Source organism: Drosophila santomea, chromosome 2L (assembly GCF_016746245.2).
Source record: "Drosophila santomea strain STO CAGO 1482 chromosome 2L, Prin_Dsan_1.1, whole genome shotgun sequence".
Lineage (NCBI taxonomy): Eukaryota > Metazoa > Arthropoda > Insecta > Diptera > Drosophilidae > Drosophila > Drosophila santomea.
The window spans coordinates 8,694,785-8,708,626 of record NC_053016.2 but is presented as its reverse complement, the minus strand read 5'-3'; the positions used below and the strand labels follow the sequence as shown (position 1 = coordinate 8,708,626).

Below are 13,842 nucleotides of genomic sequence, written 5' to 3'. Positions count from 1 at the left end.
AGAAGCGATCTAGACTTTGATCTTAGCCATTAGGCCGAGAAGCTATGATCTTAGCCATAAGGCCGAGAAGCGATGATCTTAGCCATTAGGCCGAGAAGCTATGATCTTAGCCATAAGGCCGAGAAGCTATGATCTTAGCCATAAGGACGAGAAGCGATCTAGACTTTGATCTTAGCCATAAGGCCGAGAAGCTATGATCTTAGCCATAAGGCCGAGAAGCGATGATCTTAGCCATTAGGCCGAGAAGCTATGATCTTAGCCATAAGGCCGAGAAGCTATGATCTTAGCCATAAGGACGAGAAGCGATCTAGACTTTGATCTTAGCCATAAGGCCGAGAAGCTATGATCTTAGCCATAAGGCCGAGAAGCGATCTACACTTTGATCTTAGCCATAAGGCCGAGAAGCTATGATCTTAGCCATAAGGCCGAGAAGCGATGATCTTAGCCATAAGGCCGAGAAGCTATGATCTTAGCCATAAGGACGAGAAGCGATCTAGACTTTGATCTTAGCCATAAGGCCGAGAAGCTATGATCTTAGCCATAAGGCCGAGAAGCGATGATCTTAGCCATTAGGCCGAGAAGCTATGATCTTAGCCATAAGGACGAGAAGCGATCTAGACTTTGATCTTAGCCATAAGGCCGAGAAGCTATGATCTTAGCCATACGGCCGAGAAGCGATGATCTTAGCCATAAGGCCGAGAAGCTATGATCTTAGCCATAAGGACGAGAAGCGATCTAGACTTTGATCTTAGCCATAAGGCCGAGAAGCTATGATCTTAGCCATAAGGCCGAGAAGCGATGATCTTAGCCATAAGGCCGAGAAGCTATGATCTTAGCCATTAGGCCGAGAAGCTATGATCTTAGCCATAAGGCCAAGAAGCGATCTAGACTTTGATCTTAGCCATAAGGCCGAGAAGCGATCTACACTTTGATCTTAGCCATAAGGCCGAGAAGCTATGATCTTAGCCATAAGGACGAGAAGCGATCTAGACTTTGATCTTAGCCATAAGGCCGAGAAGCTATGATCTTAGCCATAAGGCCGAGAAGCGATCATCTTAGCCATAAGGCCGAGAAGCTATGATCTTAGCCATAAGGACGAGAAGCGATCTAGACTTTGATCTTAGCCATAAGGCCGAGAAGCGATGATCTTAACCATTAGGCCGAGAAGCTATGATCTTAGCCATAAGGCCAAGAAGCGATCTAGACTTTGATCTTAGCCATAAGGACGAGAAGCGATCTAAACTTTGATCTTAGCCATAAGGCCGAGAAGCTATGATCTTAGCCATAAGGACGAGAAGCGATCTAGACTTTGATCTTAGCCATAAGGCCGAGAAGCTATGATCTTAGCCATAAGGCCGAGAAGCGATGATCTTAGCCATTAGGCCGAGAAGCTATGATCTTAGCCATAAGGCCAAGAAGCGATCTACACTTTGATCTTAGCCATAAGGCCGAGAAGCTATGATCTTAGCCATAAGGACGAGAAGCGATCTAGACTTTGATCTTAGCCATAAGGCCGAGAAGCTATGATCTTAGCCATAAGGCCGAGAAGCGATCTACACTTTGATCTTAGCCATAAGGCCGAGAAGCTATGATCTTAGCCATAAGGCCGAGAAGCGATCTACACTTTGATCTTAGCCATAAGGCCGAGAAGCTATGATCTTAGCCATAAGGCCGAGAAGCGATGATCTTAGCCATAAGGCCGAGAAGCTATGATCTTAGCCATAAGGACGAGAAGCGATCTAGACTTTGATCTTAGCCATAAGGCCGAGAAGCTATGATCTTAGCCATAAGGCCGAGAAGCGATGATCTTAGCCATTAGGCCGAGAAGCTATGATCTTAGCCATAAGGACGAGAAGCGATCTAGACTTTGATCTTAGCCATAAGGCCGAGAAGCTATGATCTTAGCCATACGGCCGAGAAGCGATGATCTTAGCCATAAGGCCGAGAAGCTATGATCTTAGCCATAAGGACGAGAAGCGATCTAGACTTTGATCTTAGCCATAAGGCCGAGAAGCTATGATCTTAGCCATAAGGCCGAGAAGCGATGATCTTAGCCATAAGGCCGAGAAGCTATGATCTTAGCCATTAGGCCGAGAAGCTATGATCTTAGCCATAAGGCCAAGAAGCGATCTACACTTTGATCTTAGCCATAAGGCCGAGAAGCTATGATCTTAGCCATAAGGACGAGAAGCGATCTAGACTTTGATCTTAGCCATAAGGCCGAGAAGCTATGATCTTAGCCATAAGGCCGATGATCTTAGCCATAAGGCCGAGAAGCTATGATCTTAGCCATAAGAACGAGAAGCGATCTAGACTTTGATCTTAGCCATAAGGCCGAGAAGCTATGATCTTAGCCATAAGGCCGAGAAGCGATGATCTTAGCCATAAGGCCGAGAAGCTATGATCTTAGCCATAAGGACGAGAAGCGATCTAGACTTTGATCTTAGCCATAAGGCCGAGAAGCTATGATCTTAGCCATAAGGCCGAGAAGCGATGATCTTAGCCATAAGGCCGAGAAGCTATGATCTTAGCTATAAGGACGAGAAGCGATCTAGACTTTGATCTTAGCCATAAGGCCGAGAAGCTATGATCTTAGCCATAAGGCCGAGAAGCGATGATCTTAGCCATAAGGCCGAGAAGCTATGATCTTAGCCATTAGGCCGAGAAGCTATGATCTTAGCCATAAGGCCAAGAAGCGATCTAGACTTTGATCTTAGCCATAAGGCCGAGAAGCGATCTACACTTTGATCTTAGCCATAAGGCCGAGAAGCTATGATCTTAGCCATAAGGACGAGAAGCGATCTATACTTTGATCTTAGCCATAAGGCCGAGAAGCTATGATCTTAGCCATAAGGCCGAGAAGCGATGATCTTAGCCACAAGGCCGAGAAGCTATGATCTTAGCCATAAGGACGAGAAGCGATCTAGACTTTGATCTTAGCCATAAGGCCGAGAAGCTATGATCTTAGCCATAAGGCCGAGAAGCGATGATCTTAGCCATAAGGCCGAGAAGCTATGATCTTAGCTATAAGGACGAGAAGCGATCTAGACTTTGATCTTAGCCATAAGGCCGAGAAGCTATGATCTTAGCCATAAGGCCGAGAAGCGATGATCTTAGCCATAAGGCCGAGAAGCTATGATCTTAGCCATTAGGCCGAGAAGCTATGATCTTAGCCATAAGGCCAAGAAGCGATCTAGACTTTGATCTTAGCCATAAGGCCGAGAAGCGATCTACACTTTGATCTTAGCCATAAGGCCGAGAAGCTATGATCTTAGCCATAAGGACGAGAAGCGATCTATACTTTGATCTTAGCCATAAGGCCGAGAAGCTATGATCTTAGCCATAAGGCCGAGAAGCGATGATCTTAGCCACAAGGCCGAGAAGCTATGATCTTAGCTATGATCTTAGCCATAAGGCCGAGAAGCGATGATCTTAGCCATAAGGCCGAGAAGCTATGATCTTAGCCATAAGGACGAGAAGCGATCTAGACTTTGATCTTAGCCATAAGGCCGAGAAGCTATGATCTTAGCCATACGGCCGAGAAGCGATGATCTTAGCCATAAGGCCGAGAAGCTATGATCTTAGCCATAAGGACGAGAAGCGATCTAGACTTTGATCTTAGCCATAAGGCCGAGAAGCTATGATCTTAGCCATAAGGCCGAGAAGCGATGATCTTAGCCATAAGGCCGAGAAGCTATGATCTTAGCCATAAGGCCGAGAAGCTATGATCTTAGCCATAAGAACGAGAAGCGATCTAGACTTTGATCTTAGCCATAAGGCCGAGAAGCTATGATCTTAGCCATAAGGCCGAGAAGCGATGATCTTAGCCATAAGGCCGAGAAGCTATGATCTTAGCCATAAGGACGAGAAGCGATCTAGACTTTGATCTTAGCCATAAGGCCGAGAAGCTATGATCTTAGCCATAAGGCCGAGAAGCGATCATCTTAGCCATAAGGCCGAGAAGCTATGATCTTAGCCATAAGGACGAGAAGCGATCTAGACTTTGATCTTAGCCATAAGGCCGAGAAGCGATGATCTTAACCATTAGGCCGAGAAGCTATGATCTTAGCCACAAGGCCGAGAAGCTATGATCTTAGCCATAAGGACGAGAAGCGATCTAGACTTTGATCTTAGCCATAAGGCCGAGAAGCTATGATCTTAGCCATAAGGCCGAGAAGCGATGATCTTAGCCATAAGGCCGAGAAGCTATGATCTTAGCCATAAGGACGAGAAGCGATCTAGACTTTGATCTTAGCCATAAGGCCGAGAAGCTATGATCTTAGCCATAAGGCCGAGAAGCGATGATCTTAGCCATAAGGCCGAGAAGCTATGATCTTAGCCATAAGGACGAGAAGCGATCTAGACTTTGATCTTAGCCATAAGGCCGAGAAGCTATGATCTTAGCCATAAGGCCGAGAAGCGATGATCTTAGCCATAAGGCCGAGAAGCTATGATCTTAGCCATAAGGACGAGAAGCGATCTAGACTTTGATCTTAGCCATAAGGCCGAGAAGCTATGATCTTAGCCATAAGGCCGAGAAGCGATGATCTTAGCCATAAGGCCGAGAAGCTATGATCGTAGCCATTAGGCCGAGAAGCTATGATCTTAGCCATAAGGCCAAGAAGCGATCTAGACTTTGATCTTAGCCATAAGGCCGAGAAGCTATGATCTTAGCCATAAGGACGAGAAGCGATCTAGACTTTGATCTTAGCCATAAGGCCGAGAAGCTATGATCTTAGCCATAAGGCCGAGAAGCTATGATCTTAGCCATAAGGCCGAGAAGCGATGATCTTAGCCATAAGGCCGAGAAGCTATGATCTTAGCCATAAGGACGAGAAGCGATCTAGACTTTGATCTTAGCCATAAGGCCGAGAAGCTATGATCTTAGCCATAAGGCCGAGAAGCGATGATCTTAGCCATAAGGCCGAGAAGCTATGATCTTAGCCATAAGGACGAGAAGCGATCTAGACTTTGATCTTAGCCATAAGGCCGAGAAGCTATGATCTAAGCCATAAGGCCGAGAAGCGATGATCTTAGCCATAAGGCCATCATTTCATTTTCCATTTCAAGACATCACTTAAAACTTTTTTATTACATTCCTTTCACTTAAAGTGCGTGGGTTAAAACACTTAGAACTGTGTAAATAAATATTCTTATCGAAAAGAGGATCGACATGCTGAGGAAACCCACGGCTATAAGGCAGACTATCGCAAAGAAGTTGCTGTCGTATGTAAAGTAACATTGGGATTTTGTCGTTTTCAAAAATTTTGTATTTTTTGTAAATTATATTTTATTTATTTTTAACTATTAGAAGTTAAAATTTATATTTTTTATACATCTGATATATTCAAAATTAACTTTCTTACATTAAGAATAACGATTAACAAGATTATCGGGCTTACATATTTTATGCCGGTTTTGATACCTTGTACGATATATATATTTTTAATGTTCTGATCAAAATACTGATATTTGAAATCGTAAAAACACAGAAAATCAATTTTCGGCAAAAATCATAAAAAATTGCAAAATATGTGAAAAAAATATATTTTTTTTTTGGATACACAGATTGATTGGAAATTTAATTATGAACTCAACGAGGAATGACATTTCATATTTGGAGATATATTTTTAAAGGTTCTGATCAAAATTCTGATATTTATTATCGCAAAAACACAGAAAATCGATTTTCGACAAAAATCCGAAATCATCATCAAAAATTGCAAAAAATGTGAAAAAAATTATTTTTTTTTTTGAAAACATAGTTCGATTGGAAATTTAATTACAAACACAACGAGGTATGCCATTACATATTTGGTGATATATTTTGAATGTTCTGATCAAAATACTTAAACACCCCGCCGCCGGACCCCACAAAAAAAAACTATTTGCCACGCCCACCGAAACGCCCACACCTTAACTGCCAAAATCTGCCACACCCACACTTTTTAAAAATGTTTTCATATTTGTTCACTTTTTTGTTAGTTTTCTCGATTGCCAAAAGTCTTTTTGCCACGCCCACTCCATCCGAGTAACGGGTATCTGATAGTCGGGGAACTCGACTATAGCACTGTCTATTTTTTAATCTAGAATTTAGTTAGACTAATGAATTAAACACAGTTGATGCGTTTGTATAACATTTATTATTTATGTTTTGATTTCGCCATATTGTTTCCATTACAATATATTAATTTAACTTTAACTTACTTAATAAAAGTTGAATTTTTCGTATTCATTTATATTATATTTGTGTTCTTGTTTCATGTTTTTAATACTTTTCATACTTTTCGTATCGCCCAACTTTACGAAGAAGAATTGCGCGTCTATTAACACTTTCCCAGCTTAAACTAGTACGCTAAAATTTCAATTTACTCAATTATAATATCAGTATATGTTCATCTTGTACACTAAAATCGACTCTGTGCTAAGCCTATCTGTAGGTTCTTAAAGATTGTGACCATGAAAATCATGTAAACTGTAACTACAAAGCAAATAAAAATTGTGCTATGACTGAGTGCAACGAGAACAAGGAAAATACAATTCATTTCGCTAGGTGCATGAGAGATAAATGAGATTTACTAATGCCAAGTCCCTAGGGGCACCGATGGACTCTATGAGAACCACCAGACCACCAGACCAACTGGCTGCCTACGTCCTCTATACAACTTCCTTCTATCGATCCGAACGAAGTGAGAAAAATTTGCTCAATGTGGATACTTTTCTGCGGTTTCGCAGACGATGGAGATCACGGATGATGGGTTAATGATTGGGTGTATGGCTAAAAAGCGAACATAAAACGTTACACATGGAGTCTGCGTTTATGCGGCTGGAAAGTTTAGGATGATGAAAAGCTCTTAAAGTTGAACGGAGGTTTTGTAAAATTAAGAAGTAAAGATAACGCTTTCGAAAAGCCAAGTTACCCCAAGTAAGATATTTTATATTCTTACATTTGAGATTTTAATTATTTAAAAAGTTCTACGAAATATTTAAAATATATTTGGTGGGATATTTTCTAAATTTCGGATTCGGTTTCTATGAGTATTGGAAGATTTATTTGAAATAGTTTAAGCAGTGAGATGATTTTAATGACACGAAGCTGAAATATAAGTTCCTCCGCATAAACGCCTTTAATATTTGAACAACTTTGACAGACACATACACACAAAACATTATTTAAGACTATATTAAACATTAAGCGGCCTATTTTTCGCTAACTGTTTGTTGTAGCTCTAAGACTGTGTAAACATAATCACAAGTTAAGCAGACCGGGATTGGAGAATCCATCAGACCACGATGGGCGTGCGACCATCAAGGGTTTTGCTATCCGTCAGATTCGATGACAGCGAACAGGATGTGTTGTTCTCATCCTCGAGCAGCTGCAGATGGTGTGGAGGATCATGCAGCTGCACCTGCTCGGTGATTGTAATGCCATCACTGCCGGACAGCATCGGTGACTCCAAATTGCGGGCCACCAGGAGCACACCACTGGGATGTGCCGGAGACGGAGTGTGAATGGCGTACAGAGAACTACTGGCCGTGGAACTGTCGCTGGAAAATGGCAGCAGCAGCTCCACCTCCACCGGTGGTGATGGCGATGGGCTGTTCACCTGGGTAACCATCGTCTCCTCCTCGCTGCTGGTCAGATCATTCATCTGGGCCACCGTTTGATGGATCCTTACGTGCTCCGTGTCAGCCAAATCGTTGAGTTGGTAGTACAGATTCAAGCTGTCATCCAAAATGGGCGCAAAGAGGCGGCGAAACTGTGCGATTAAGGCCGCCTCCTCCTCCTTCTCCGCCGCTCCTGGCTGCTCACCTTTCTGGATGGTCATCCCCTCCTCCAAATCCGCTAGGTGGAAATTAAACGCAATGGCATCCTCCACCGGGGTGGTTGTGCCCTGCCCCACATCGACTTCTATTGAGCAATCTTTAACACTTCGTTGACCTCGTCAGACTTTGCCTTTGGGCGATTTTAGTTTCGTTGGCGTGCTAATAGAGGAAAAATATGTTATTATTTCAGATCAATCATTAATGTATGCCTTCGCTTTATGTATATACTAATAATTTGTATTAAATGATATCCATTTAAGGATATGGCTCACCTGTTCTCATCTTTGCCAGTTTGCGTCTGCGCAGTGGAAACCGTGTTTTTGCTATATGGCGCTTGAAACGAGGTTGAAGTTATGGTGAAATATCCTCCCGGCTTTGGCTTCAGATGCCTGTTGTTCATCTGCATGTGCACAGTCTTCATGAACTCGATTTGGTGGGCCAACTTCTGGACTTGTTCCTGTGTTCCGTAAGCCACATCATTAGCTGCCTAAAACAACACATCTCCCTGTTCGCTTACCTTGAGTTCTTCATTCTCCTGGTACAGATCAGGCGACTCCTCTGGCACCAGACCCACTCCATTTAGCGAGAATGAAGCTGTTATGCTCCTCACCTTGGCCTTCTGATCCCACTTGTCGCCCTGTCCCTTGAAAACACGCAAAATCTTCGGCCCGAATACTAGGGCAATGGTGGTGGTCGTGGAAAGCTGGGTGCGCACAAATCCCAGCATGTATTTGTAATCGGGTCCGGCGTTCGGAAAGAGCATTACACTGCAAGGAAAAATCGGTAGTAAACAAGGAAATACTGTATAAGACATTATATATGATGACGTGAGGATTGCGTAGCATATTATCTTCAAATATTCTAGCTACTTCGTAAGTCAGCCAATTAGGTTTAGATACAAAATAGTAATCTAACACAATTGAAATGGCGTCAGGTGCGTGGGAAGTATGCCAACAAATTGCATTAATTATCAGGACTTCATCGAGGGGAATTCAGTTCAAAAGACAACTTGAAACCAGGCTGAATGTGAACCAGGAATGTTTGTGCAAACAAAGCGACACCCGGATGGAAGCCCGTATAAATGGAGAGGGGAAGAGGGGAGAGGGGATGCGAGTCCTTGCGGGCCAACAAAAAGGATTACGCGCGAGCACGAGCGCGCACAAAGCAAAGGAATTTAATTAAAACCGGGCCGCGTAAGACGGGCAGCTTTTCATTTCCCCAAATGGACGAGATGCGTTCCCCAGCATCCGGGATTACCCAACATGTGTCAACTGTTATAATTCAATTTGCAGGAAGTGGGCGCTTCCTCAGGTGGGGAGACCACTCGTATGTCTAAGTAAAAACATGCAAATATTAAAGCGAAAATAGTAAGTTGTTAAAGCAAAGAGAAGTTGTAGGATTTAAAATGCATTCATAAGCTGACTAAGAGAATGTATCATCGAAAGATTCGCTTAAACACATTTAATAGCAACATGAAATTATTCAAATAATTTATAGGTAGCTCAAATGGTAGGTATTTACATTTTTCACTTACTATCCCCCTTTAAATACGAAATAAAATTAATAAATTGAAATGAAATAATAATCATTTCTTCGCATAACCGAGGAACAGTTCTTCTTTATAGAATGATTACTCAATATATATTGTGTGGAGTGCACTTACTGGAACACCACCATGGCGATGTTGACGAGGGCTATGTTGTAGATGGCGTAGGAGATGAGCCGAGCCTCGTTGTACAGACTCTCCGCATTCCGCACATTGTAGCACACCCGGATGCCCCAGGCCAGGAAGAACACTTCTCCGATGGCCAGACTGTGATCCCACCAGTTGTACGAGCACTGCTTGAACTTCAACTGACTCTGGTCCAAAATCTGTACAATCATGCGAACATATACACATTTTACAGAGATTCCTTAATATCACATATAATTATTATAAAATGCACTTACCACTTCTGCTGTGGGCGTGGCCGAAATGGTCCATGTGCCCAAGTAGATGAGCATAACCAACAGGATGGGCACCATCCACTGCAAAAGTTGCTGATCATTCAGTTTTATTTTGTGGGCCGACTTGACACGATAAGTCAGGGACACTCTTTAAAGGAAAGCATTAATCACATCATCTATCTTATATTTTTTTACAATAGTCCTACCGCCAGGTTTTCATAAGCAGCGAGGTGTAGGTGATGCAAAAGCCCATATGCCGCGTCCATTTAGTAGCTATACACCAAGTGGTATCCAGATAGGGAAAGATAGCTACCATCTAAAACAATAAAATTTTTGGATTTACTACTACAATTAATAATTAATTCAATATAAATTGTGTGCGCAAACAAGTTTAATTTTAAATATATTGAGTTCACTGACATAAAGTAACATGAACCAGTTGTAAAATTACTCGGGATCTGATTTATTCTTATTTTTTTCCACATCCGCATCGGATCCTTTTCTGCGCCCATTCCCTTCGCCCTTTTCCGGGTCCAAAGCTTTCTTTTTTGCATTTTTTTCCGAAGGACCTAAGCATTGCCCGCAGTCCTCCATACCCGGCGAATACTCCTCGATTTGAATGGTAGTCTCGAAGAACTTGAACCGCTTGTGAATCAGTGTGGTGGCTTCCTCGAGGATCTGTTGGGGATCGGCATCCTTGGAAATGGCCAGGTGAGCGGATAGGGCCACCTTATTGATGGATAGGGCCCATATCCTCAGGTTATGCACGTGCTCCACGCCCGAAATCGAGACAAAGGTCCGTCTCACCTCCTCGTAGTCCATGAAATCCGGCGTGGCCTCCATCAGGACCATGAGGACGTCCCTTAAGATTTTGAACGTAACCACAAGGACCAGCACCGAAAAGAGAAATGTGCACACCGAATCCATGAAGGCCCAATCCGGCCTAAAGTATATGATCAGAGCGGCCACGAAAACGCCAACACTCTGGATGAGATCCCCAACCACGTGAATGATGGCAGCTCGCACATTGATGTTCTCATGTCCTTTGGCTGCATACTGAGTGGAAACGGACTTGCCCAATAGTATCCGAGTGTTTTGGAACCCAGCAATCATCTGGTTATCTGGCAGCGATCCCGTGTCCTTTGACCTTTTCAACATTCCTGGAAGAGAGTGCGAGTGGCCGTGCTGCAGCTGAACGGCCATTATCACATTGAACAATATAGCCAGAGCCGATGTGATCAGCATTATCTTGGCCTCCAGTTCGAAGTCCTCGTTAACCCATCGCATTATTGCCATGTACACAAGGATGCCTGGGATGGAGTAGTGGTTTAATTATCAGTATCACAGGATAAAACTGATTTGAAGATAACATGTTTTGCCACCATTTACAGATTGCCTGTTTCTAAGCTAAGCATAATAATGCATGATCTAATTGTAACATTTATATTGATATATTATAATACTGAGAAAGACTATTCTTCTGACCGAATGATTAGGTTGGCATGGCAATATGTTATCTAGGTTTTGCGAAAGCATTTCATCTACCAGGACGAATAATTACCGTTCACCTGTGACTACCCAGATGAAGAACACGGATACCATGGCCCCGATGACTTCAGCACGATGCCATCCGAAGTTCAGGCGCTCCGAGGAGGGTCTGCCAGCCAAGTGAAGTGCAGAAATTGAAATGAGAAACGAGGCCAGATCGGTTAGCAAATGGGCAGCATCCGTGGCAATGGCCAGGCTATTGGATAATACGCCTCCAATGACTTCGAGTATCAGGAAGAAGAGGCATAAAAAACAGGCGATTATCAACACCCGCATGGCGGCCTTATCCACTCCAGTTTCCCGCTCCTTAACATGGCAGTGGTCATCCCATTTGGCGGTTATATGCGAACGTCCTGTGATTGTGACTGTCCTTTGCGAATCCGATTTGATACTTCTTTTTTCCTCCAAATTTTCTACATTTTCTGGCGTATTTTTGTCAGCTTTTTGCGCAGTATCTGCTGCGGCATCATCGGCATTTTGAGTTGCTGGAGTTTCTGGTTGTACATCTGAGGGTACAGCATCCTTATCTTGACGCGATGGCTCTTCTGGAGCATAATACAAACTACGATCGAATGGAGCCTTCAAGATATTTATATATCCATGCACTGCCTCAGTATCTGTTTGGGGCTTCTTCTCTACTGCATTTTCACTCTTTTTGCTGTTGGAATTATCCTGACTTGGCTTTATTACTATTGGTGTTGGTCTCTTCCAAGTTTTGGGCTTCGAGGCCTCCTCAATTCTTCTCAATTTGTCCAGTAACTCCGGCGATTCTTCGCCCGATCCCTCATCACTCAACGTATTTTTGTATGATTTTATGGTTGCTTCATCTTTTACTTTAGAATTCTCATAGAACTCCGCTCGTACTAGACTTTCCTTAGAGGTGCCTGCAGTAGGTTTGCTTTCATTTCTTTTATTCTCCGTGAAATCTTTTAAGGATCCCTTTGTATTCGGTTTATTTTGTTTATCTTCTACAGGAGCTGTGTCACTTTTGCTGTTTTTTGTCCAAGCAAATCTTTTTCTGAGAAGTGCTTCCCAACTATCATCGCTATCTAGCTTTTTTAGCTTGGTGCTTGAAGTTGTACCTTTTTCATCACCCGTTTGCGATCCACATTCAGCTTGATTTCGAGTCGACTCTGGTGCGTTTTCACTCTGAGAAAGACGTCCACTTATACTTGGTTCTATATCAATATCAGGAGTCTTGACCATTTCCTTAATAGCTGCCTGTAAATCCTTCTCATCCTCATCCTCAGAATCTGCATCTTTTGTATGCTCATCTTGTCTCTTAAGCGATTTCTTACTCATAATTCTTTACAAACAATTTTTGTAGTTTATATGTGCTCATTTTGATTAGAAAATCGACACAAATTTGTTCTTTTAGTTCCTTCTTCTTCTATTCCACCTCTTAACCCATTTGTTTTCTTGTTCTAAAGCCGTGTATTGCCATTGTGTGTGTTTTTTTTATGGCTGGAAGGTGGTTTTATGTGTCCACCGGGGGATTTAGCATTGTTGGTTTGCTAATGTGGACAACATAATTGCCAGCCGGTGAACTGGGAACAGAAAGCTAAAGGTTTTTGTCTGGAGACTGTGGTATACCTTATACATTTCTAACATTTCTTATTTCATAATAAATACCTTATACACTTGAAATCTTTTTTATTTCGGAATAAATACCTTAAACACTTGAAACATTTTTATTCAGGAATGAATATAAGAAACTAAAGGATATTTCGCGATTTTGGTTTGGTTGGAGTAAAATAGAATTTATCACGTTAAACTGCAAAGTATTTATCTTAACCTCTTTTAAGCCAAGATATAATATTTGGCTTCTTTATTTTGCTATTTTAGTCACAAATTAGTCTGGAAAATCTGCAATACCCTTTCGACGCGTAAGTGCTTAAAAGCCGCATTTAAAAACCCATAAGTGGGACTTTTACGTGGTGGCTTGTTTGCCGATCCCTTTACCGCCAGAAATGGAAGCGGGATAAGGGCCAAAACGGGTGCACATGTGGGTTAATTATGAATGAGCGCGTGCCGACCACTTTGGGCCTTTTGTCGCATTAGCAGCATTGTTTTCAAATGGCCTTTGTATGTTTGTGTTCCTGGCCCCTTCTCCACCTTCTGCCCCCTTTAATGGGTTAAGAGTGTTGTCCCCAATGGCCCAAAAGGACCAAGTACTCACCTCCAGATACATGATGGCGCAGCCGATGAGCGTGATCATCAGGAAGATGGGGCTGGCCACCTTGAAGACCTTCACGCGGCGATGCCGGAAGAGATAGCCGGCGAGGACAAAGGTGCCGCAGGCACAGCCAATGGATATGGTCAGCAGGGATATTCTAAAGGGGGCGAAAGGACATACATTCACATGGAGGACACCCAACAAACAGCAGTGATGGAGTGAGATGCACTTGGTTTTTGCATTTAATCTTTTTGTGGTTTATACCTTCTTCTGTTAAAACAGGATTTTTAAAAATAACTATTGGCTTTGGGAATGGCAAAAACATGTTTCATTTGGCTTATGGC

At 42.7% G+C, this 13,842-nt stretch overlaps 2 protein-coding genes across 4 annotated transcripts in view; both read right to left on the bottom strand.

Annotated features, from left to right (window-relative positions):
• Positions 1–6,132: 6,132 nt before the first annotated feature.
• The window catches only part of LOC120456567 (probable G-protein coupled receptor CG31760), a 28,011-nt gene continuing 20,301 nt past the window's right edge, over positions 6,133–13,842 (bottom strand). Inside the window, 7 exon segments of the mRNA XM_039643452.1 lie at positions 6,133–7,986; positions 8,100–8,284; positions 8,345–8,594; positions 9,491–9,699; positions 9,778–9,922; positions 9,981–10,090; positions 13,502–13,655. Coding sequence (XP_039499386.1) covers positions 7,284–7,986; positions 8,100–8,284; positions 8,345–8,594; positions 9,491–9,699; positions 9,778–9,922; positions 9,981–10,090; positions 13,502–13,655 — 1,756 coding nt within the window. The 3' untranslated portion in view covers positions 6,133–7,283.
• On the bottom strand, positions 10,148–12,874 carry LOC120456572. Of its 3 annotated transcripts, none has more exons than XM_039643463.2 (2): positions 11,343–12,871; positions 10,148–11,084 (listed from the first exon to the last, which is right to left on the bottom strand). In XM_039643463.2, the coding sequence occupies exons 1-2, from the start codon at positions 12,622–12,624 to the stop codon at positions 10,222–10,224; spliced, it is 2,145 nt and encodes a 714-aa protein (XP_039499397.1). In that variant the 5' UTR covers positions 12,625–12,871; the 3' UTR covers positions 10,148–10,221. The 3 variants fall into 3 exon arrangements, with proteins under 3 accessions (XP_039499397.1, XP_039499407.1, XP_039499416.1); XM_039643473.2 differs by having other exon boundaries at positions 10,908–11,084; positions 11,336–12,873; XM_039643482.2 differs by lacking the exon at positions 10,148–11,084 and adding an exon at positions 11,221–11,275 and having other exon boundaries at positions 11,313–12,874.

Bases quoted from the DNA above. Each gene is read 5' to 3' on its own strand.
- LOC120456572 (XM_039643463.2), bottom strand. From the start codon at position 12,624: ATGAGTAAGAAATCGCTTAAGAGACAAGATGAGCATACAAAAGATGCA. The intron at 11,085-11,342 runs GTGAACGGTAAT...ACTCCATCCCAG, and splicing joins CTTCATCTGGGTAGTCACAG to GCATCCTTGTGTACATGGCA.